This window comes from Aethalodelphis obliquidens, unplaced genomic scaffold (genome assembly GCF_003676395.1).
Source record: "Aethalodelphis obliquidens isolate GAN/ISIS:26980383/991018 unplaced genomic scaffold, ASM367639v1 scaffold3, whole genome shotgun sequence".
In the NCBI taxonomy this organism is placed as follows: domain Eukaryota; kingdom Metazoa; phylum Chordata; class Mammalia; order Artiodactyla; family Delphinidae; genus Aethalodelphis; species Aethalodelphis obliquidens.
Genome location: NW_020837947.1, coordinates 13,798,697 through 13,824,691, shown reverse-complemented (window position 1 = coordinate 13,824,691; position 25,995 = coordinate 13,798,697). Strand labels below are relative to the sequence as shown.

At 44.0% G+C, this 25,995-nt stretch overlaps 1 protein-coding gene across 4 annotated transcripts in view; it reads right to left on the bottom strand.

The window, feature by feature from the left end:
- Nucleotides 1-12,174: 12,174 nt before the first annotated feature.
- The window catches only part of SYNE1 (spectrin repeat containing nuclear envelope protein 1), a 462,280-nt gene continuing 448,459 nt past the window's right edge, over nt 12,175-25,995 (bottom strand). For all 4 annotated transcript variants that reach the window (XM_027083161.1, XM_027083173.1, XM_027083179.1 and 1 more), the window contains 5 exons: nt 25,432-25,560; nt 23,679-23,891; nt 22,558-22,650; nt 21,105-21,163; nt 12,175-13,147 (listed from right to left, as the gene is read on the bottom strand). In XM_027083161.1, coding sequence (XP_026938962.1) covers nt 12,907-13,147; nt 21,105-21,163; nt 22,558-22,650; nt 23,679-23,891; nt 25,432-25,560 — 735 coding nt within the window. In that variant the 3' untranslated portion in view covers nt 12,175-12,906. The remainder of the gene's footprint in view (nt 13,148-21,104; nt 21,164-22,557; nt 22,651-23,678; nt 23,892-25,431; nt 25,561-25,995) is intronic.

Below are 25,995 nucleotides of genomic sequence, written 5' to 3'. Positions count from 1 at the left end.
GAGAAGCCCCTGCACTCACCCAATGCTCAGCACTTTTTTTTTTTTTTCGGTACACGGGGCTGTCACCATTGTGGCCTCTCCCGTTGTGGAGCAAGGCTCCGGACGTGCAGGCTCAGCGGCCATGGCTCACGGGCCCAGCCGCTCCGTGGCATGTGGGATCTTCCCGGACCGGGGCACGAACCCGTGTCCCCTGCATCGGCAGGCGGACTCTCAACCACTGCGCCACCAGGGAAGCCCATCTCAGCACTTTTTTAAGAGTAAACATTTCTCATATTGCTGTGTGCCTTTGGCCACTTCGCAGAGTGCTGAAATGGTTGTGTTTGTCAGTTTTGTTCAGCTTTATAGTTGCTTTTTGGAGCAAGGATTTACCAGTCTCTTCACTGGGCCATCCCTGGAAGCCCCCCTCTCCACATACCCCGTGTGTTGTCTTATTATCCTTCTGGGGCTACTAAGGAACAGAGCTGTCTAGAGGTGCCGTGTGTGTATTTCCAGTACTCAGCCAGCTTTGGGAGAACGTTTAGCAATCTGTGGAACTTTTAAATCTATCTGTGGGAGTTTGTCAAAGTTGGAGTGCCTGACTGGGACTAGATCCACTCACACACTGGCTCCAGATCACACTCTCCAGTGTGACATATTCTTAAGCCTTTGGGGACATTTGCATTCAGAATTGCCATATTTATTTAATTAATTAATTTTATTTATTTATTTATTTATTTTGGCCACACCACACAGCTCGTGGGATCTTAGTTCCCCAACCAGGGATGGAACCCAGGCCCCCCTGCAGTGGAAGCGCAGAGTCCTAACCACTGGACCGTCAGAGAATTCCCGCGAACCGCCATATTTAGATTTGCGTCTCAAAAAATACAGACTGGATGCCTCGGGGCAGCAAATTTTCGTAACTTTTATTATTTGGACTACGTGCCTTACAAAGCTAGTTTTATGTTCACATTCATAGTTGCGTAAGTGCAATATTTGTAGCTACCACCAAAAGACGAGCACTAAGGCCAGGGGAGAGACGTTCGTTCAAGAGAGAGATACATTTTCTGACAGAACTGTCTACAGATAATCTGGGACACCTGGTGGAAGGTACGGGTGGAGTGAATTCCTTACAGCGGGAAACATCTCTGCATGGACTGGATAACCTCCCAGCCGGATGTTGATGGAATGATCGCAGCAGATGGAATGACCTTTGGTTTTCCTTTCAACCCCGAGTCACAACACGTGCAGGGTCACACACACACAAGTGCCATTTTTGGGGCGCTTCACTACACCAGATAACAGCTTCATACACATTTTTGCAGGTCATCCTTACAGCTGTGATATGAGGGTAGATATATTATCATTTTTACTTTACAGATGAGGAAATTGAGCATTCATACAGTTACGTAAGTTTCCCAAGATCAGACATCTCTTGAATGGCGGACAGTGGATCAGTCCTCCTGACCTGAAACATGATTGGCACTTTCTAAACTGGGGTTTGGGCTTCCTAGGGGTTACTTAAAAGTCACAGAGTACATATGAAATTGTACTCAAGATCAGAGAAAGTGTTAATTTTTGTATTTAAACAAGCTTTCACATTTTATGAGTAGAAAGAAAAATTCCCACGAACTTTTAAGGCAAAATGTGACTCTTAGAAATACGGCACTTGGGCAGGATGCTTCATGTTATGCCCTCCGACTTCTGGAGAAATGTGTCCCCCTCTCTCGCTAGTGGGTGGACCTTGAGTAGGAAAGTTTGAGAAACATCTCTTCTGCTAACGCCCCTGGAACTAGGTGCCAGTGTTCCTGGTTTCTGAGGTCACCCAGGCACCCTTCCTGTCCCTGGTTTCTGCCAGGAACAGTGGGTGAGCTGAAGAGTGATTTTCATCTGTCCCTTGGCATCAGGAGCAGCTCTATTTCTAGCTGCTGACCTGAGACACTGAAGTCAGAGGCAGTGGCACCCTCACTGGCAGCAGGGCCTGTTTCAGTGTGACAGTACCTGGGCCAGGCTCACGCCCTTCCCTTGCCCCAAGACCAGCTCCTAGCTCACAGCCCTGGAACAGGACCATGGCCCACGTCTCAGGCACTTGGTATCTGTGTAGAACTGACAAAATAGGAGCTTTCATCCTAACTAGATGAAGGTGAAAACAACAACAACAACAAAAAACACACACACATAAAAAACTGCAGCAAGGAAGCCCTGGAGGCAAATATTTTTAAAAGTGATTTTGAAACGGGGTGGGATAACGTCAGAGGCCAGGCCAGCTAGGAGCAGAGGAGGGACTCTGAAGCGTCCAGCTCCAGACTTTGCCAAGAGCCAGTCCCCCAGAAGGCCCTGGAATAGACAGTGCTCTGGGTGCCTTCCCAGACTCAGCACTCCGCTAGCCCCTTCCGCAGCCGCGCAACCTGTCGTCAGATGTCTTTTCATTGAGAAATCAGTAATTGTGGGAAAGGCCAGAGAAAGAAACATTTCACCGGCTGCATGAATTCAGGTTCAATGGGGTGTAAGCTGCAAAGATTCCTCAGTACTCCCAGATTTATAACCAGAAAGAGCACGTGTCAATACCCAGGGCACCAGACCACAGGCTGGAGGGGCGGCAGGGACAAGGGAACAGCACAGTCAGCAGCGGAAGGTCCTGCCACTGCCTCTGGGAGCTGCTCTACGTGCCCTCCCAGTCCCTTAAGGACAGCGTGATTAAGGAGGGGACAAATCTGGGGCTCAACAACGGCAAAGAAGGCATTTCCTTCAAAATGAGGGGAAGGGCTGAAGGGGCCAAACGGGGTTGCTAGATGCTTCAGTAAGACTGGATTAAAAAGCTAGAGCTATTTAAGAGCTAAGAACCCATTCATTCATCTCTGACTTTATTATTAAATATTCAGAAACACCCATTAACAATCCTTACAAGCCAATGTATTCTTGAATGCAAAAAGAAATGTATATAAGGGAAAGCATTAGCAAGTTTATGAAAAGACAGGAGGCTTGGATAGAGAAGTTGGTTGTCAGTACTTGGCAATATTGGTATCAACTTTTTCTAGCCCAGGATCACGAGAACCTGAGTCCAGGAAGTAGGAAGACCCGGATCCTGAAAAGACAGAACCCCAGGTGGCTCTGGGCTTATTCCTGTAGGAAAAGCTGCTGAGATTTAGCCTTGGTTTGAAAAAGTAAAGGAAAGCCTGTATCAGAGAGCTTAAAGCACTCTAGGGAATTTTTCGTTTATTTTCTATGATTTCATAGAGGCAGGAAGATAAAAGAGATGCCCTTTCAAACGTCCTGTGTCCCGTTTCCACTAAAGTGTTCTGACAGGTGAGTCTCCCCATTCCCCAGCTCCCACCTCTCTGTGACCTTGGAGACACAAGCCTGCAGCAGCTGCCAGTAGACCTCTGGGTACCACAAAGACCACCAAGAGAAGACACTGCTTGATGAAGCCCCCAGGGGAATGGTGCCAGGACCTCACCAGGACCTCAACGGGAGCCAAAACTCTGAACGAACAAGGTTTATCACCTGCCAAATTACCTCACCATCCTGGTCCCATACTTCCCATTCCTGCTGAGCTCTGGGAAGCCACATGTACACTCTCTCTGCCAACAGGAAGTCCCCAGCCCTGAGAAAGCAGCTCTGCGGAGGGGCCAGAGCTTCACTTTTCGAATGGCGGCATTCACAGCTGAGGGAACAACGAGGACCGTTGACCTGGCAGGTGCGCCAACTAGGGCTCTGCACACGCAACTTCTGAGAGGCCAGGACCCTCTATGCCTATTACTCGTGGAAGAAGATGCCATTTCCATTCCAAAGACAAAGCTGACAGCTCTGGCCTCACCTCACCCCACAAAATCCAACAAAAAACTGCGGAGATAAAAGAAAGAAAGAATTCTTCATGGCTGCCACAGAAGTGTTTTCAGGGGAAGAATTCCCCGATGGCAGCCACACTGAGGTGAGGGATTGTAGATCGAGTGCTGAGCCGAGCCGGTGGTGATGTCGTTCTGAGAAGTCCAGTCAGGAGAAGGGAGTCTGAAAGGCTCAAGGTCATACTTAGTGCAGCTCTCCCACGAACAACTCCACTAATGGTGTTTGTCTTGGGCGACTCTATCTCTTGAGGCAGCTAACTTTTTCTGTAAAGGGCCGGAGTAAGTGTCTTACTTAATGTGGCTGGCAATAATTTCTCATTGGTCTGTTTTTGTTTTACAACCTTAAAAAAATATGAAACCCATTCTAGGTCAAGGACCTACAAAAACAGGCCACAACCTGTAGTTGGCCATTTGTCTTGGTCTATAGTTTTGTGACCTTTGTCAGGCATCATCAGGCCAAAGGTCCCCTCTTCCTCAGCCAGCTAAGAAGACAGTGAGAGTCTGGGGAGGTGATGTCCTGAGGGAACCCCACCTGGTGAGGCAGTGGGAGGTCCTCGGAAATGCAAACCCGGAGACGCTCCTCTGTCCCTCTGGCTGATTCTCGGGTTTTCAAGTTTCTAAAAGCTTTTCTCCTTCCCCCCCGGCAAAAAAAAAAGGGTAAAAATGAGTGTGGGAAGAAGATGTGGAAAGCTCTTCTCAAAAGCCATTTCTGAAATCCATTTGAAACTGGAATGAACAATAATAAACTGGTCAGCATCACTGCCCCTTAGTACTTGCCTTGTACTATACAACACATACCTTGTTATCGCCTCATAACAACCCCAGGCAGTGGGTCCTATTATTATCCCGTTTTACAGAGGAGGAAACTAAGGAACAGAAAGGTTAAGTAACTTGCTCAGGTTACACAGCTAGGAAATTGCTGAGCTGCGGATTGAGCCCAGGTATTTTGACTCCGGAGTCTCTGCTATAGGTAGAACCTCTCTAATAAGACTTGGACAAAAAGGACTATATAAACGTCCAGATGCTTCGTGTTCTGCTATCAGTTTCCTATTCTGATCTCAGACTCCATGGGGGTAGGGGGAAGAGGAGGGACTGAGCCTCACTCCCAAGCCCGATTTTCGGGAGGAGAATCGGTCAGGAGGTTGTTCAGTAGGAGCAGAGAGCAAGGAAAATGTAAAGCAGCGTGAATCTCTGGCGCCTCTACCAGAGAGGCAAGGCGCTAGCGGAAGCTGCCCGTGACTTCCGGTGTCCCCGCCCCCATCACTTCCTGCCATCAGGCTGTCCCTGATGGACTGGTTTCACCTGCCGGCAGAGTGACTCCTGGAGGTGGGAGGTCATTTAGGAAGTGGAGTTTTTTCCTGAACAAATGAGTTCCATTTGGAGGACGGCTCTCCCGGGAAGGTTCTTCTCTGGGGATTCGGCAAGTCCCCTGGTCCAGTGGCCCCCTCATCGCAAATCGGGGGCTTTTACCACTTTGCTCTCAGGTCCTGGAACCTGCAATAAATCCAGGATGACCACTTGGAGTGGGCTCAGCCATTAGGATTCTGCCACTTTCAATAGATGACCTGTCACCATTTATTTTGGGCATATCAAAAAAAAGTTTTTAATTAAAAAGCAAATCAAGTGTCTCCTCATGAAAGAACAGAAGTACCTTTTTCTTGTCTTTTAAAAGTAATATCATTAGTGCAGCAATTTGGATCTCAAAAATAAATCACGCAAGGGTTTGGGGGAGGGATAGTTAGGGAGTTTGGGATTGACATGTACACACTGCTATATTTAAAATAGATAACCAACAAGGACCTACTGTACCAGCACAGGGAACTCTGCTCGATATTCTAATAACCTAAATGGGAAAATAATTTGAAAAAGAATAGATACATGAATAATGTATGTATAACTGAATCAATTTGCAGTATACCTGAAACTAACACAACATTGTTAATCAACTATACTCCAATATAAAATAAAATTTTTTAAAAAATGGGGGCATATAATAGAAACCATTCTACATCGTTTTCTTAAAAGAATATATGGTAGACATCTTCCTCAATAAATATAGATTGGTCTCACTTTTTAAAAATAGTTGCATTATAGTAAACACTTTATGTATGTACTATAATTTATTCAACAAGCCCCGTGCTGACAGACATTTGGTTGCTAAAAACTAGTGATAACAGGCGGTATCCTTGTCTTGTTCCTGACTGGCACTGAGACAATTATCTATTTATTTGGAAAATGACAAAGTAGTTCCCTGCTTCACAGCAACTACATAAATAATTCCAGATAGATTATAGACCTACTCGCAGAAAGTACAAGCAAACATTTGCATAATCTTGGAGTGGAAAAGGCCATCTTAATATACACTATCCAGAATCTATAAAGGAAAAAGAACCTGTCAGATTTGATGACATAAAAATTAAAACCTCTTGGGCTTCCCTGGTGGCGCAGTGGTTGAGAATCTGCCTGCCAATGCAGGGGACACGGGTTCGAGCCCTGGTCTCGGAAGATCCCACATGCCGTGGAGCAACTAGGCCCGTGAGGCACAACTACTGAGCCTGCGCGTCTGGAGCCTGTGCTCCACAACAAGAGAGGCCACGATAGTGAGAGGGCCGCGCACCGCGATGAAGAGTGGCCCCCGCTTGCCACAACTAGAGAAAGCCTGTGCACAGAAACGAAGACCCAACACAGCCAAAAATAAATATATAAAAAAAATTAAAACTTCTTGTGTGACTAAAGTCAAGACAAGTGATATGATGTACAGGGTTAATTTTCTAATATGCAAAGAGTTCCTTAGAAATAGCATAAAAAAGAAAAAACAGTGGAAAAATAGAGAATAAAACAGGCTTCACGCACAGGTAACACAACTGGAACAATCCTGTCATATAAACTGGTCATGGAAATGCACATTTTAAAAACAATGAGCTAATGTTGCCTCAACTGGGCAACATTTTAGAAAATGGATAACATCTATTCCAGACCTTCGGCACAAGGGAATCACCCAGAGAGCTTCAAACAGATACTGATACCCAGAGACCAATGATTTAATTGGTTTGGGGTAAGGCCTGGGGTTCTACATTTTTAAACGCCCCCTGAAAGATTTTAATGTACAGAATTTGAACATTAATAATTTGGGATGAATTCCCATAATTTGGAAGCCACTGCTCTAGATTTAGGGAGGGTCTGAGGAAAAGGGTTCTCTTCTCCATTATGGGTGGGACTGTAAATCATTAACACTTTTTAGAAAATAATCTGGCAGAATTTATTAAAGTTTAGAGTATACATACCTTTTTGATTCAGGAATTCCACCTTGAACAATGCAACTGGGGGAAATAAAAGCAGCACTACACAAAGACATGCATGCATATGCCTACAAGCATGATTAACGCAGCACTGTTTAAACAGCAAAAACCTGGAAGGAAACAACTGTTGAAAAGAAGATACTGAGATGTCCAATGCAGAGGAGATAGACACATATGTATAGATATGTCTGCGGAGTATTGTTCGGTGAAAAATGCAAGTCACAGAACAATAAGAATAGATCCAGTTTTTAAAAACACATGGGTACACTGTTTGAATAAGAAAATAAAAAGGCATAGAAAAGTAACATCAAATTGGGAGATAATTGAGAGGGACATAGGAAACGGTTCATTTTTCTTTAGAAAAGAAGAGAATCTTTTGTAATTCAAATACTTGATTTTTTTAATAATTAGCCTTTAAAATAGACACATATAAAAAAAGAGAAAGAAATGGGATTTTTCTTAAGAAGAATGAAAATTTGTAACAAAGTAACTAATATACGCTACTATACTTTATAGTGAATTAATAGTTATGTATACCATCTATTAATATTATTTATTATATAGCTTATATTTATATATAATTGCATATATCCATCATTACTAAACTCAGTTATACTATATACTGCTATAATTAAGACAGCAATGGAAAGATAGATCAAGAACACAAGATAGAGTCCAGAATAAAAATCCAATTTTATATAGAAACCTATTATTCAATGAAGCTGACATTACAAGTCGGTCGGGAAGACTGTTTACATAGCACGCCACTGTGGCAGCTGGTCCCAAAACGAGGAAACCCAGGGCAGGCGGTGGCTCAGAAGCCCAGCCCTAGAGCCCAAAGTGGCGCGTCCTTAACAAGTTTCCAGGTGACTCTGATGCTGCCGATCTGGACCACACTGCGAACCACTGGGAACCACTGGCCTGGACGGACTGCTTTGTAGCATGATGCATCATGCCTACAGTTTCTGGTCAACCTGTAAAGCCCACGGGGAGGTGTGGTGTGGAGGTGGGGCGTGAGCTGTGCAGGTGGCTGGCGGTTGGGGTGGCTGCCTGAACTGTCCTCGATGTGGGCAGCTGTCTGGCAGCTTCACCTTCTGAGTCCAGCAACTGCTTCAAGAATGTCTCCTGCGGGGTGTAGGCCTGAGCTGGGAACGCACATCTGCGAGGCCCTCACGTGACCTCCTCTGGGAGATTCTGGATTTCTTCTTGACCACCTGTGGCATCAGATACAGTCATCTGCTGCACAGCTGACAAAGGACTTTCTTCTCCTGATACAATTGGGCTTTTCACATTTGGTTATGATCCTGCTTCTGTATTAGGTAACAGGTTAAAAAAAAAATTGCAAGTCTGATTCATGTTACTGTGACCTTCATATTTTAGAAGGAGTATATCCAAGTCCCACTGGCTTCCTCGGCTCCCAGGATTAAATGTTCCTCGTTGTTCAGCCTGGGTTACAGTGTATCGCCCTGGTTTTCATTAGTCATTTTCAACTTTCCAACTTCCTTAGCCTTTCAAGATGCTCCTGACTGACCACAGAGTTCAAGTGAGTTCCTCTGGTTCCCACCTTCTGCCCAATCACCAACAGAAACCCTCCCCCATCTGAGGAGCGCTCTGCTGCCCTGCAGAGAAGGCTGCTTAGCAGAGGCTGCCAGAAGTGCCCCCAGTTCCTTCACTTACTCACCTGAATGGGGGGTCTCCTCCCCCAGGTGAGGCCCCTCCCCAGGTGAGGCTCCTCCCCCAGGTGAGGCCCCTCCCCCAGGTGAGGCCCCTCCCCCAGGTGAGGCTCCTCCCCCAGGCGAGGCCCCTCCCCCAGGTGAGGCTCCTCCCCCAGGTGAGGCCCCTCTGTGGCAGTCCCCGGTGGATTCCTGGTGGATATCTTAAAACTCTGAGGGAGAGGTTAGTGAGAAGCCAGGAACCGAAGACTAAAAGTCACTCCTTTTAAGTTGCATCATCTCTGGGTTACTTTAGGTACAACAATGGGCCATGGTTATCACAATATATTATTAAGTCTGAAACTGAAATGACCACTCTTGGTGAAACACCTGCTCTCAACACCCGAATTAACATCTTCGTGCTGCACGTGACTAAGCCAGAAAGTGAAGACCACTCCACCTGCCCCATTTCCACACTCTTCGAAAACGCATCCCTCTATAACGTCAGCCAGGTGACAAAAGTTAAAAGGAGGGGAAATTTGCTGACAGAAAATGAAGAGACTTAGCAGGTTTAATCTCCCTTTTCTCCTCTAAATTAGCGATTGTTTCGGTTTGTTCCCTTCAAGTGTCCGCATTATCCTTCACCCCAAGGTTCAGGACGTAATTGGTGGAGGAAAATACAGAGGCTCCTATACATCAAAGGCCCAGTGATGACGTTTTAATGGGTAATTAAACGGGAAGGGATGAGATCCCAGCTGAAACTTGACGCCGGAAGAGTTTGGAGCAGTTCCTGCCCCACCATGGTGGGCGTTCAATACATTCTTGTGATCTGAGTGGATGCCGCACTTCCCGGGCATTTCTGGTCCTATTCAGCATATCCTCTGAGAATATTTTACTTCCGTATAATTCCCTATGGGTACATTTGGGGATGGTGATGGTGGACTGGTGGGCGGGGGCAGAGAACCCAGCTATCGGGACTGCTTTCAGGTCCGTCCAGACCAGCTGGGGACCCTGCTTTTCTAGCCATGATCGGCTCTCATAAATCAATTCGCTCCACGTTTCTTTGCTTTATGATCTCTTAAGTGGCTTGCCAATAAAATTTTGTAGCTCTAATTTTTTAATATTTGGCCCCAGGGCATGGGCTGTAAACCTGCCTACCCCAACTTGCCTTTTGACAGTAAATCTCAGCTCTCGGCTTCCTGAACTACCCATCCTAGCCTTTTGAAGGCATCTCTTCTCATTTCTCACAAAAACAAGGGAAGCTGCCGCCCCGCCATTTTCCAGGAGGCAACATTCCTGCTCCCCGGGCATAGTTTCCACAAAAACCTTTCACTCCTCCCTGGACTCTTTAGTAAATCATTACTTTTAGTTTCCAACTTTTTTTTTTTTTTTTCTCTCCATCCTAGCTTTATGGATTTTTCTCTTTCCTCAGCTTTTCTAATGTTTTTTGTTTGCTTGTGCAAATCTCATTACCAAGGTATTATTAATCCTACCCTTCCTCTCTTCGCCCTTCCTCACCCACCACTCTCTGAGGACATCACTCCCTATCTCCAGGCCACAGCAGGGCCCCGGAGAGCCCTTATCCGGAAGTGAGGGCCTTTTAAACAGCCATCAGTGTCCTTTTAGCCCCTGATTATTCTTTCAAACCCTGCTCCTCGTCCACAAAGCCTCTGTTGACCACAATCTCTCTCTGTTGCCTGGGAAGCTGCAGGCACAGGCGAGGATGCTCCTAATGGTACTGTGTCCCCTCCCTCATTAAGCAAGGGAGATTGTGTGAGCTCTAGACAGAAACCCTAGTCTCTTCTGTGGCTGGCTCGGTCCTCGCTAGACTCGTGTGTTATCATCAGGGGAAAGCCAGTATCTCATGGCTTTAATGCTTACACTCACCGGGGCTTCCTACTTCTGTCCTGTTCCAATGTTCTTTTGTTTAAGTCTTCAAAAAATTTAATAGAAATGCACGTGATGCCTTCTGTTGAGTGTTTCACAGGGGTTTTAGAAAGGCACAAATGGGACTCTAAGAGTTTTTCCTAATCAAAGCCGCACTATTTTCTCAGCCACATTTAACATTTAATTTTTCAGTGATGGGAAATGCGTAGTCAGTTAATTGCCACGTGGAGAAGTGGCTCTGAGTGTCCTTGTGCTGGCCTCCACCAGGACCGATGTCTCATTGTGTGGTGGCTTCCGTAACATGGCAATGTGTGTCTCTTGAAGGGCTGGATTGCTCTAGAAGCAAGACCAGGACCTCCAGGTATTTGGAGCCGGGGTGACAGGGAAGCGAGGGAAGAGCCAGGCCTGAAGAGGGCCCATCTCAGATGAGGGTGCAGGGCATCCTTCAACTCCAGTCTCCACCACTGCTCACAGCCTTTCCAGAAGCAGGAAGACAGGAAACGTTACACACAGGTTTGTCGTCTTTAGAAAAGAACATCTCAACTCTGATCTTCCCTGAGCAGATTGACTTAGAAGGTCTGCAGTGAGTCCAGAAATCAGAAAGCTTAAACAACCTCGAGACACTTGGCTGGGAAGGCACTCAGGCTATGAACATCATGGAACTATGGAAGGCAGTTCCAGGTAATTCTGAGTACCCCAGTTTGGTTTAAATTCTCAATTTAGAGCGGGATTTGTAAACTAAATACCTCCGGGAGTTAGGCTGGTACAGGCGATGAGAGAGGCTGATAGGATAGTCATGCAAATGTAGTAACTGTCTCCTATTCTTCAAGGGACAGCAGCCATGTCACTCCAGCAATTACTGTCACGTGGGAATGTGTGTCCAGGACACATGAGCTTTCCATTCTCAAGAGAAACCTGAAACATGGACTTTATATAAATCCTCTCCCTCCAATTATTAAATGGTGGATTAAAATGCCACGAGCGCCAAACAATTCCATGAGGGGCACTAGCTGGCAAGATCGGAGGGACAGAATAAAATCTGATTGTAGTTGGACTCGAATGATTGACTACAATTGTATTTCCTCTGCTAGGCAACAAAAACAGAAGATTTTGGAGCAAAGAAGGGACCTGACCAGAAGAATGCTTCAGGGGTATTCACATGGCTTTTTGGTACCCTTGGGATGGAGTGGAGAAGGGGCCTCAGTCAGGAGATTATAGGAGGTTCTTCCAATTGTGCAATGAGAACAGAAAAGAAAGGAGAATACGAAAGATGCTGGGAAGCAAGAGTCTGTGAGATGTGACTGGCTGTGGAAGGAGAAGGAAGAAGGAATCATCCGGAGTCCTCTACGTCTCAATATACCCTACCTCTATTCATCCTTTTCCTTTAATATATACTTATGTTTCAGCTTCATTTATTCCACCAAAAATGATCATTTAGGTTGCGTTCTGATAAGTGCCTGCTTAATAGGGAAATTCAGAATCATTTCTTTAGGGAGAAAAAAAGCACAGACAAAATATTTCATAATCTCTATAATAAATGCAAAGAAATGGATACAAACAAAATGTGGCTTTAGCAAACTGTACATACATAAATATCATTTTTTTACTATAACATTCGACTTTTTTTTCCACATAAAGCCTCCCATGATTTTATTACATCCACTTTTTCTTTATACCTTTAAAAAAAGTGCCTTTTAGATTTACAGCATGTGCTTCTAAAGCGTGGTTGGAACTTCATGCCCCAAAGAAACACAAGGTAAAAAAGCTGCCACATAAGCTCTTAAAAACCATGTGTTACAAGGTCCTCAAAGCTCTTCAGCACTGGTTGACGGGTAGATTGTTGGATGCCGACGTGGTGCTCAGGTAGCGTCATTTATGGAGGGGACGGAGCGCACTGTGGGGAAGCTGCCCACGTGGTCTCTCGAAGTCCCTGGGTGTGCACAGGATGCACCAAAGGCCCAGAGGTCACTTGTCCAGGGGACAGTGGAGGTCCTGAATCTCTTTAGTGCTGAGGCTCAGTTTCACACAGAATATCTTCCAAACCTTCTGCATCTATTTGCTCGCTTCCTGTCATTGTTTATCATCACCTCCGAAGCCGTGATGTGCACGCAGGGGATACGGAGGGGCGCTACAGCTGCCGTACCGAGGGCATCTGCCGAGATTCAGGTCCTCTCTTTGCTAGTCTGGGATCGCCCTTGGCCGAATCCCCTCATGCTACCAGCACTGCTGCAGATGGCACTGCCCGGCTCAGAGCGGAGGAGGGCCATTTGTGTATCTGAGCATGGGGTGGAATGATCGGGCAAAATTGTTGGAGAGGGCGCAACTGTAGTCCTCCTGTGACATTGGTACTAGGCAGGCGAGCCCAATGAGGAACAGCAGGAGAAGCTGAAGAGGAAGAGCCGCTCGGAGGACTCTGAACAGGAAGGCTCGGCCGGACCGGGCTGGCCGAGGCTCAGAAAGGGAGGAATCGGAGCCACCTTTTATGGACCTGAGAGAAGAATCGACATCAATGACTCAAATATCTCAAATGCTGGATGGACGCTGCTTTATGCTTCCTCACCTTCCCGGAAGCTAAAGGGTCAAGCTGAACACAACCCAACCTGGCAACTAGTTGCCAGTAAACCCAGGTGATCTCCCCACCACCAAAGGAAGCGCTGTCTGGAAAATGCACTGATGAAAAATCGACATTTAGTCAACTAAAGGTAACTAATTGGGTTCAAATTCCACCCCGTAATTTGGTAAAACATTTTCCATCAACAAAGAAAACTGCTCCACACACACTCTACCAGCATAAATGAAGTACATCCGGGATCATTAAAATGTGGGTGTTTGATGCAGTACGTTTTTGGTTTAAGAATATCAGGCAAAATTAGTTGCTGTCGGGACGATACAAGGCATCCCTCCCATCTAGCCGTCCTGGATGTGCCAAGGTCCATGCAGCAAGACAAGAACAGCTGCGGTCATTTTGCACAGACCCACAGAGTTGAATTATTCTTAGCGTTTACCCTGGTTTCATCTTGCACTGAATCAGCAACTGGCCCTGACATTAGTGGGTTCCAAAGCTGTAAGAACAAGGATGACAGTGGAGCCAGTCTACAGATCCCTGGTGCTGAATGACACCCATTCCAGGCTGACCCTTCTATCCCTAGCTCTGTGAATTTGGGAAGTTCCAAGTTCTCCTATCTACTTTAATTTCCGCATCTACGTTGAAACAGTGCCTTAGAGATGAACCATGAATATCAGAATTCGGAAGGAAGACTGCTTGGGAAATGTTGAAAATGGAAGTAGGTTCTCAGTAGGGGGCACTGTTTTCTCTTTGTGGGCATCCATGAGTGTTTTGCTACTAGTGGTAAAGATGAGGAAAGCAATGTTATCTACAGGAGGAATTCTGTACATATACACACACACGCACAACACTGCAGAAGCAAAAAGAATACACGTACCAGTGGACCCACTGCCCCACACCTAGTAGGAATTCTCTAATGGTTTAATGGTAAGAACACTGAACGTGAGGCCACTGGAGAAATACGAAGGTGTGAAAACTGTACTGGTTACTCTGTACGTTTCTCTCATAAGAAAACACTATGTCTCCAGCTACGTTATTAGCCATTCATTTCTGAAGACAGATTACACTGGTATCAGCGAGGGATAAGGAGTGACACCAAAGAAAATAAATGTTAAAATAAAAAACAGACATAATCCCCTTAAAAGGCAACAGAGGGACGACTCAAAACTCTTTCATTAAACTACCAAGAAATACGTGAGACAAACAGACTAGACTGGCCCCGAGAAACCCTGAGCAGCTGCGTACCATACTATTTCTACTACAGCTCGAAGTGTGATGAAAAAACAAATCCCTGGCCTGAACTGGGACTGTGTTTTTCTGGTCTACAAACCTTGAACAGCTCACTTCACCTCTATGCTACAAGCTCTTCTTCAAATCCTTCAAATTAGACTAAACGGTCTTCCAACTTGCAAGTTCTGTTTATACATTTTACATCTTCTACTGATTGGTCAGTGTGAAGAGTCTGCCAACTGGGAGGCCACAAGAGTTCAATCACCATCTAGTGGTCAAACTGATTAACTGCCCTACGCTAAGACCAATGAGTTGTTCCCAAAGGGCTGAACAGGACAAACTGTATATTTTGTGATGATATATTGAAGTATAAAAGAAGTTATGTCACACACCTGTTCAATAGAAACTTCTCTAGTTCACCTAATTGTAAAATATTTGTGTTGAGATAAGGCCTGAGAGAGTATCTAATCCATCTTTACTTCTGTAGGTAAAGAGCTAAGGAGAGTTCACATTTGATCCTCTAACTGCTGGGCCACAAAAGCATGTGTCTTGGGTTCTCTCACTTAATTCCCACAACAGTCCTCAGTGTGCCTGTCACCTTCATTTTAGAGCCGATGTAAATGAGGTACAGAAAAGTAAGGGAACCAGCTCAAGGTTATACAGCCAGCAAGGGGCAAATGAAGATTTCAACTCTGGTATTTTAACTCCCAGAACTTGAGCTTTATAATAGAGTAAATCGGCCCCAAATCCACCACTAAAGGAAGAGCTCTAGCAGGAACTCAGGGTTCCAGAGTCCCCGCCTACTGTGCTCGCTGTTATGTTTTGTTGTTTGGTGACATAAATGAAGGGCATCCAGGCCATATTTATGTCACACGTATCTCACATATAGAAGCAAAGAAGACAATACTTGTATCCTAAAATACTGGAAGGTGAGTGGTTTCCTCATGTCTAAAATAAAGGCCTCTAACCATAAAGCGTCGCAGTATGACACAGATCATCAAGTCAGAATATGGATACGAGGGCATTTTGTTTTGAGGCAGTTGTACAATTGTGGGAAAGTAATTTAGTCTCTCTGGCCTTCAGTTTTCTCCTTTGAAAAGATGAAGATGCATTAACATCATAGAATCGTTTTGGTTCTAACAATTTATGAATTCAGCAGTTTAAGTGTCTGGAGAAGGAAGGGATAGTTACCCATGAGCTCTGGATTGAATCTTCCTTCAATATGTCTTTTGCTTGACCTGAATATATGCCCTGGAAAACAATCCTCTCCACCTGTCACCTGTCTGAGTCATAACAGAAGCACAAAAGCGAGCTCCACGTTTCTTTATTATCTGGTGTTTAAATAAAACAAGGGCGATTTCTAACGGACTCTGTTTCTTTAGGAGACAAGGACATTAGTGATGGGCAGATTTATGCATGTAATTGATAGGAACAATCTGACTGACAGCGCTGAATAGCCAGTCAATTATTAGCTTCTTTGAACAATAAAGCCAAAGATCAAGGGCTACACACCGACTAGTCCACTCCTGAGAAAAGCTAGAAAGGTCACCGTCCTTGGAATACGGGCTCAGATGCTGCAGAGTCCGTTGAAGGACATGGCGCATTTAACGGCATCAGAGCATTCCGTATTAAAATTTAATTAGCGTGTGCTTTCTAATGTTGAAGAATGCCAACCTGGGGAGAAATAATGGGCTGAGATAGAGACAAAGAGAACACACAGTTCTTAGTGAGCTTCCATGCAGTTGACTGCTCTTGGAAATGTCCAACTGTTCTACTGAAAAAAAAATGCCACCCGCTTGGGGCAATTACCAAGGTTTCAATAAGCCCAAAGTTGCTTGCGCTTAGGGTAAACCTGTTCTAGAGTTTCTAGTACTCACAGGTTAATGATACCAAGTAAAAGGGTACTTTTAATATTTAATCTACTGACCTAAAATCACGTAAGTTTCAAGTCTTGGGAAATTTGACAAGGGGAAGAACAAAGACATCTCACTGAGCCGTCACTCATCACTTTCCAATGGCCTTATTCCACAAATACATGCAGTAGAGATGGTGTCGATAGAGAAAACTAAATGTGTGAACTTACTTAAGGAACTTAATCAGTGGAGATATTTCAGATAATCCTGTCCAGCAAAAACATGCTTATTCTCTACAAGTGAATATTTATTTTATTATCTTTCTCACTCCCCTCACTCATTCAAATTTGGGGGTAAATAATTGCCCAGGTGTTGTTTCATCTCTTTCCTAAACTACGTACAGTTGTGGGAGAAGGAGGCTATAGGGGAGGGGGCCGCACATACGAACACACCACAGGAAAGAAAGTCTGGCCAAGGGCTGTGAGAAGCCTGAAGAGTGTGCACGTGGAGTGTGACTCATCTCAAAGATTTTACATCATCAAGGAAATGAAATGAGTTAATTCTGTGCACACACCATTTATACAAATGAAAAGACACTTTCAATTCATTCTGCTACTTGTTAGCAAACACTGGCAGTAGAAGAACAGAAATTTTTTGTCAGGAAATATCAGGTTGTCTACGATCGTGTTGCCTGTTCCTGTGTGAATGGTCTTTATTCCCTGGAAATGTGGTTCAGAAGACAAATTCCCAGGATCAACTTAGGATTTGCCTCTCTTTATTCCAAGATGAACATTCTGGCTGGTCCTAAGCTATCTCAGGCAACCCATGGTAGCCCAAGCCCTGGAACTGTTGTTTAAAGTACCCCACCCATTAGGAGCCCTAATGGAGGAGGAGTGGTTAACAAGCTAGGATCCAGAGTCAGAGAGACCTGGGTTCCAATTCTACGTCTTCACACAGATGTAGAGAACAAACGTATGGACACCAAGGGGGGAAAGTGGCGGCAGGTGGTGGTGGTGGTGAGATGAACTGGGAGATTGGGATTGACATGAATACACTGATGTGTATAAAATGGATGACTAATAAGAACCTGCTGTATAAAAAATAAATAAAATTGAATTAAAAAAAAATTCAACATCTTCATGCCTCTAATCCCTGGTGTCCTTGTCTGTAAAATTGGGAATGAACACGTTGGGAGGGTTAAATGAGGTAACAGATACACAACGCTTAGCATGGTGTTAGAACACGCTAAGTGCTAAATAAATGTCAGCAACTTATCATTCTTATTTATCTGTATTATTAAAGCAAGGGTGTGATGACTCATAACCTTAGGGATTTTGCTGGATTCAGCCTTTCCTTCCAAGGAAATATTCCTGATTTATAGCAGTGTTTTCAAAGAGGTGATGCATTTTCTAAGGTGTCTGACTTGGTCCCGGGAAACACTGGGAATGCAGACCTCAAAATATCAAAGAAACATAGTGGAGCTTTACCCTATACCTGTCCTCAGCCCGGGTGTCCAGCCTGCCCCAGGGGCAAGGCTGTTTTAGGCTGAGGTGCTTTGAGAACTTTGAATAAATAAATCCCCAGGGTGGAGTTTGACAGAAAAGACTTAGAAAAAAAATTTCACAAGAAACTGAATGGTGTTTCGAGTTAGGCCCTGGTGTACATGCAAAAACCCCACTGTGCCTGCTTAGATGTACTTGGCTCCCTTGAACACATTTTTAAATGAGGTCTTTTTTCCCTCCCTTTCAGTGTTTCAGCCAGTCATTTGCCACTTCTTATTCTGTCTCAGTTCTTTGTGCAGAAGGCACCAAAGCCTAAAGATGCCCAGGGAGGTTTTGCATTTTACAATTCTCAGCTTTGGAATGAAGTTATCAATTCCCTCTCTTCAGACTACAGAGCAGTTATTCCTTTGCTTTGCTGGAAATTGGAGTAAAATCTTCCCATTTGTGAACTTCAACTAATCTATAGTAGAATTTTGAAGAGTTATGGGCTATCAGGTTAGCCAATTTTAAGTCAAAAGTAGAGAAAAAGTATCAGCTGGGCCATCATAAACATTGCTTCAAAAAGCATGCATCTTAAATAGGTTTAATCTCAAAAACTGTGGATAGGGGCTTCCCTGGTGGCGCAGTGGTTAAGAGTCCGCCTGCCGATTCACGGGACACAGGTTCGTGCCCCGGTCCGGGAAGATCCACATGCCGCAGAGCGGCTGGGCCCGTCAGCCATGGCCGCTGAGCCTGCGCGTCCGGAGCCTGTGCTCCGCAACGGGAGGGGCCGCAACAGTGAGAGGCCCGCGTACCGCAAAAAAAAAAAAAATTGTGGCTAGTTATTATGAACGTATACTTTCAGATGTTTTTCAAATGTTTAGAATTTTAAGGAGTCTTGGGAAGCTGCTTGTAATTGATTTAGGGGATCTCTAGATTATGACATATTGCAAGTTTTTTATGACAGGAACCATATTGTATTAGTTTTGTGGGCCCAGGGTCTAAACATAGCAGGTGTTCTGTAAACACTGGCATCAATCCATATGTAGGCTTAGAATATTATGTAAGAGAACACAGAACGGCAGCTGTAGAATCAATATGAAATATACAACAGGCAAGTAACTGATATTATTAATATTTGACTTTAAACCACTAAAAAAATATAAGAACCCTCCCTTCAAACTAATACCCAGTTTCTTTCAACTCAGCCTCTTTCCTCTCAGGAAGAATAAATATATGCCTAAAATGTTCCCATTGCAGATCGCTGGGGTCAACATTCTCAACTGTTTGTGCTTTTGCAATAACCTTTCAAGTTTGCTGGACCAGTGCAAGATCAAACGCAAGGTCATCTCAAGTCTCAATGTAAAGGAACACCGTGACAGCCTGGATTGTGAGTGAAGTTAATTCTTTCCCGGCAGACTCTCCGTGTCATTGCCCACGTGGGCGCACCCCAAACAGAGGTGCCAAGGAGTTAAGAAGTCCAAGAATGTTCAACCACAACCCGTCTGCCAAGCTGTTTGCCGAAGTTGGCCATTCAGGTGAAGATCGTTTGTATTCCAGGTCCTGTAAGCAGCAAAGTGAACATCATGCTGTGTGCTCAGAAAGATGTTAATAACCAGTGCTGGACAGAGCGGAGCTGAAAGGCGCCTTGCGGATGTCACAGTGAGAACGTGGCTGTCCGAGCTGCAAAGCCCCATTAAGAGACAATATTGAAGCAGTTGGTGCCCTGAGAAACGAGGCCTTTGCCATTTCAGAAGGCCGTGTGACTGTCTGAAAGAATGGGGGAAATCCGGGAACCGAGCTGTGGTTGCTATTGACATCGCATAACAACATAAGAGCCTTCTCCCTTCTCATCACCATCATTTATGTCAACCACAGAATGGCTCTCTGGTGTCCTTAAAGGAACGCTATGGGGACATGCCCCATCTCTGTTCACGGCACATCAGCAATTTGTGGTGAGCAGACGCACTACATAAAGCAGTGATCTGCCTATAGTACACGATGTCTTTTCTTGTCGGGGGCTAAGAAAAAAATCAGAGCACCTGGAGAAGCCCATCATTATCTTCAAAAATCCCTGTGACTTTTTCTCCATTCATGTTTCATTATTGATATTTTGTTATGGACAAAAAAAAAGCCCCACAAAATTGTCCTCAAACCAAACCAAAGGGAAAGAAAAAAAAAAAAAAAAAGCAAAACATAGTGGAGGGAAGCTTAAAACCAGAAATCACATCAAAATCCGTTCTGCATTACTGCAGCTGAGTGGAAACCAGATGCAAAGGCCAGCCCCTTCCTCACACAGCTGGAAAGCTAAAACTATGACTCAGGGCTTGTTTACACTTCCTCATGCCCCACCCTCCTTCCAGGAATTGGGATTCCGGCTCAGTGGTGGTAAGTTTCCAGAGGGGCAAACTATTTTAACAGTGAACTGCTCATGATTGGAGTGAGGGAGCTGCTTCCAAGGACAGTATTTCCATTTTTAGAAAGTTGTCTGGGAAACATGAACTGATTAGTGGAAGGGCCAGGGAGCACAGACATCACACCGACAACGAAGAAGGCAAAGCACTGCTAACTGCAGAGACAGGGATTGTTGGAAGCCAGGCAGAAAGCAGAGTGGCAGCTGTGAGGCTCTCTGGAGGTCCCCGGGGGGGGGGGGGGGGGGGGGGGGGGGCACTGACTGCTCTTGTTTCCAGAGTGAAAGAGCTCGCCAAGTGTCAGGAAGGTGAGTGACTGAGTGTGCTGGCCGGAGAGAAATTTTAGGATAAGCAGAAGAGAGAAGGGGCTTAGAAATTTTAAATCATACCAAATTAGGACTTGCCATTTTGAGAATCCAAAACCCACAATCTGGATAAAACACAAAAATAAAATAAAAAGCTGGGGGTGTTAGTATATTTTATTCAGATGTGTGGGTTCTGGGAATGGTAAAATAATTCACTGATCTATTACCTGACTCATTGTAAAATCTAGAAATAAAGAGGATGATAAAATTCTGCCATGAATCAAATTGCGCTGTGACATCAGCGATATCGAATCTTTACGAGCACACAGAATAAAAAACCATTGGATGAAGAGTCCCAGATGGCCTAGGTACAGTTAAACAAAATTTTGATGGGGTCCAAATATTTTACGCTCTGAGATTTTCTTGTACTTTCCACTTAGAAAAGTCTCTTCCAATTTATTAGGCGAGGGCGTGGACCTAAATGAGTAGTTTCTCAACTACCCTGAGGCAGACCAGATATAGGCCTACCTACATTCTGGACAATTTTCATCATCCTCTTGGAGTTCTAGAACAGTGTGGAAACCAGGAGAATAAGGTACCTGCTCTGTGGACTGTTGACAGAGGGTCCAGGCTGTGAGAGACTACATTTGCCTCGTGGCTGTTTGCAATGAACAGGGGTAAAGAAAGAAGAATGTTCAGTCCAGGCAAATAAAGACAAGCTACTGATGAAAATTAAACTAAAAGTTCAGCAAAGGAAATACAAATCAAATGAAATGATCAGTACCCATGAATCAAGGAAACTGGCTTTTCTTTTGATGAAGAAGTGAAATCAATTTACATCTATATTATACATCATTGAAGAAACATGGCGGTTTGCGCATTCACACCACAAGGGGTATATTTCCCTCACTTTTCATGGTAGAAACACAAATGACTTCACACTAGCCAAAGATCTCTGTATATTTACTTATAATACATATAAAATTCAATACGCGTGCCATGTATTTCAAATATACCTTACATATTTTTCATCTTCTAGAACAATATTAAAATTCTTGGTAGATTAAAAATAATGGCAGTGTGAGATTATTCTGCGTAGAGCGATGAAGACCCAACAAGTTAAGCACTCAAGTTAAATAAAGCCTAAAATTTGACTCGAAAAGCCAGTATTCCTTCACATTCTTAAACTAGGATCTATAGGAAACTAGTGAATGTAGTAAAAAACAATCCTAAAAAGATAATAACATTTATCAGCATAGAACTTAAGTGTTTATAACAAGAAAAGTACAAATGAAACCAATACTTCTAAAAACTAAGGAAAATGGAATGATAATAAAAATGAATATAATCATAAAGCCAGACCAAAAAAAGGAACAAAACGGAAAACAAGCTTCTAATTACACAGAGAAATCAAGGTAGAGAGGGTAGCAGGGGTCAAATTGGTCTTTTTCTCCTCATTGTGTGCCAGTGAGACAGCCCCCCGACAGGCCTGGCGGGTGAGTCACCTTGAGTTGTTGCCACTCTGGGGGCAATGCGATCGCCCCAAACCTTCAAGACCACCTTCGGGAGTGTCTTTGCTTGAGGGTCAACAGAACCTCCATTTGTCTTATAAACTCAATGGTCTCATGAGATGCTTGCAGTTTTGTCCACCTCTGGCTGAGGCACCCTTTTAAGTGGATGCTACTTTTTTTGGGTGGACTGTGGCGGAGGGGGTTTGAAGGGAGGGGCCACCAAAGGGACAAGGGAGCACTGCTCTAGAGATGGCCCTGTGAGCACGAAAACTAATCTGCCTCCCTGCATACCAACCAAACGTTGAACCTGATTCTTTTGAAAAACAGAACTGCTCTTTCCATTCCTGAGTGCATGTGGGGAGGGTTTGAGGCAGGGCTGAGGAAACAGAGCTTCTCTGCGTCACTGTGTGACAACCCCACGTTGTAGGGGGACTCCTGCTTTGCAAGGGGAGAGCCCGTGGACCCTGCGTGAGGTACCAAGACTGTCATGCCCCAGTGGTCCCTCCCGTGGGCCAAGTGAAAATGACCAGTGGAAAGTTACCGTTTTCTGCCTGTTTGGGCTACTTCTTCCTGATGTAGGACTCACAGATCCTGAGGTGTCCAGTTCATCAGCAGAAGACCAGGAAGACAAATCCTACGTGGGAAATAGATTCTCTTAATGATTCCATGTCCCAGAGCCACGATGGCTTTGTGATCTGCAAGTACTTCCCACCCCATCCCTATCTATCCCTCAACCCATTCCCTGGGAAAAACAGAATCAGATGACCGCAGGAAGAACAGAACCTAATACTTCTGGTGCATTGGGCTTTCCAGGTTGTGAGTCTGGCCCTTCTGGAAGATACAGGCGGAGCTTTGTTATTACTGGGCCGCTTGGAGTTTTATTATTTCTTAATGACATGGACGGGAGAATGGGTTGAAGTGAAGGGGGTAAAGGAATCTGCCTTACAGCTGCAGGGTGCTCAGGTGGGAGAGAAACCAAATCGTTTGCGTTAGAAACAAAAGATTGTCAGTCACCCAGGAGCCTGCCTTTTAGCATCAGAGAAACTGTATTGCTGCTGGTACCGCTGTTATTGTGAGTAGGTGGTTCTTTTGCCTGCAACATGTTTGTGTGTTCATAACAGATTTCACAATTGAACGTTTGCAATCTTACCTGCAAATACATTTCTTAAAACCAACAATATTACCATGCAGTAAATTTAAAAATAAATAACAGATAAAGAAATAAATAGATAAACAAATAAAAGTGAACACTGAACATTTTGTATGATTTAACCGCCAGCTAAGGAGACTTCATAGCTTCTAAGGTTTGAATATGAAACTCATATGCAACAGTTGGTTGTGACCTACTCTCGCAGTGTTACTGAAAGCACATGAATTCTTAAATAAACTGGGTAAAGTAAAATGCCACAGTAGTGGTGATAATAGTGTTAGCAGTAACAATTACAGGAGGTTTTTTGGATGTAACAGAATCAAAAGTAGTGTCCTATTATAAAAGTTTTTGAGTTACTTTTTAATTTTGAGCCAGACTTATAAGAGCAGTGATTGAGAGGGGACACTCTAGTCTCACAAGTACTACATTCAGAGTCTCTAAAATGGATAAAGATGATGCTTGTTTGGTCTCCTGTAGGACATGCTACACAATGACGTCTGTTGAGAGCTTACCTGCTGACTGCTTGACATGTCTAATAACTTCTCCAGCTCCTTGATATGATGACTGACCTCCTTCAGGAGAAGTTTGAGCCGATTTCCAATCACATGCACTTTTTCTTTGGCTTCTAAACAGTCTGTGCCTTCAGCGTTCACCAATAGTTGGCGAGACATGTCTTGCAGTGAGGCCACTTTGAGCTGGGATTCCAACAGCTCATGCCTTATTTGCTACGAATATCATAAGAAATATTTTTCTAAGAATTTTCAATAATTCGAGAAAGTTCCAAAGGCGCACAATGACATCACTTTAACTTAGTGGACAATTAGACCTAAGCATCAGAATGCTGTGCTCACACAAGGACGGATGCAGCAGCCCATGACATTTGGGAATCAGGGACCTCTGTTCTAATCCTGCCTCTGCCCAAATGTATCCTATAAGACCCCTGAATCTTTCTGATCTCAGTTTTCTCATTTGGTAAAATGATGGCATTAATTCCTGCCGGGTCCACAGTAAGTATCACTGGAAGGTTCAAACTGGTGAATGTATGTTGAAGTATTAAAAATATAAAGTGTTATGCAAATGAGACATAAACTATTCTTTTAAAAAGAGAAGTAAAACATTAACATATAAATATAGAAAAACTCAAGTATGTGGAGGTATACTCAGATATCTATTCAAGAGTTTTAAAAAGATATATGGGTGATTCATCACTCGCAATTTAAGGTCTGAGGTCAAAAGTCTAGTAAAAATTCAGCGGCATAGCTATTTCCTCCTGGTTTCTAAGACCTTTATGATACTGAACTAAAAGCTGACAATTCTGTTAGGTCTGTGCGAGCACTAAATGTTAAGAAACAGCATTTTAAAAATACAAAAAGTGACAAAATGCAAATCATTTTCTCCTAACGGAACTCAAATATGCTTCTTTATCTTCTATAAAATCACTTAAGCACACCGTACATTATATTGTCCAAAGTTCTTTTTATAAGAATCTATACAGAAATCCTGTAAATTTCCTTTAGAATTTAATACTAGAAAAAGTTTCTTGCTCCTTGAGAATTGGTTTGTTTCCTTTTTGTCAGGTAATAAAAATCATTTAACTTTTCACGTTTCCCTTGTTGTCTTAGCTTTCAGAAAACTTGGTGCTCAGGTTAGTGTTGAATCCGTATACTTAATTCTTCTTAAGAAGTCTTAACGGTCTCTATTCTAATTCCTTTAATTATCAGCCACCCAATATATTCTTGGGATGTAGATTCAACACATACAGTTTAAATTAAAAACAATTGTAGGGCTTCCCTGGTGGCGCAGTGGTTAAGAGTCCGCCTGCCGATGCAGGGGATACGGGTTCGTGCCCCGGTCCGGGAAGATCCCACATGCCGCGGAGCGGCTGGGCCCGTGAGCCATGGCCGCTGAGCCTGCGTGTCCGGAGCCTGTTGCTCCGCAACGGGAGAGGCCACAACAGTGAGAGGCCCGCGTACCGCAGAAAAACAAAGAAACAAACAAACAAAAAAAACCAAATGTAATCTGCCAAAGAGCTGCCTTGATAAAAACAAGCTAATTAAGATGAAGACCGTCTGAGATGTTTAGATGAGCAATGGCTTTAGAACCAGATTCTAAAGCTAATAGATATCATCTTCTATGTACATGTTTGCTTCACAGAGATGGGAAATCATGAGGGGTAAAGAAAGACTAAGAGATTATAACGTAAAAAGTAAGTAAGTAGTACCAACTATAACATAACCAGATGCTGTCCAAGTCCACACATCTTACCGTAAGCTGTTTGAGATGGTCCTGAAGTATCTCTGCATCAAGGTTAGAACCAACCGGCACAATTTCATTTTTCCTTCTGTCAATGTTCTCAAGCATAAGAAGCAAACCATGACTCATTTCATGGAAATCCTAAAAAAAACATGGAGCATAAAATCATTTTGAATGAGATATTTTTCTTTCCCTCATAGCTTAAATATCCATGCTTTACAATTCCTACCGTTGGTTTTAAGATCTTATACACAACTCCTTTCTAAGGAAGGCACTAGAGCTGTCGTAATTATCTGAGTTCATGCTCTTACCAAAAGCATCTAATTTATCACTCGAGGGAAAAACCAGACATAAGGAAAATTGGCATCAAAATGCTTAATTTCTAGGGCTATAATACTACGTAGAGGGAAGCAGCTCTGCTCCTCTATCTTCCTCCTGTATTCAAATCTTCCCATCTTTGAAGGCCTAAATTCAATCCCATCTCTCCACGCGTCCAAGTGTTCACTTATTCAAGGTATAGTTACAGAAGATCTCCAACGTGGGAGGCGCTGTACTGGGAGGCAGTGCAGGGGTGAA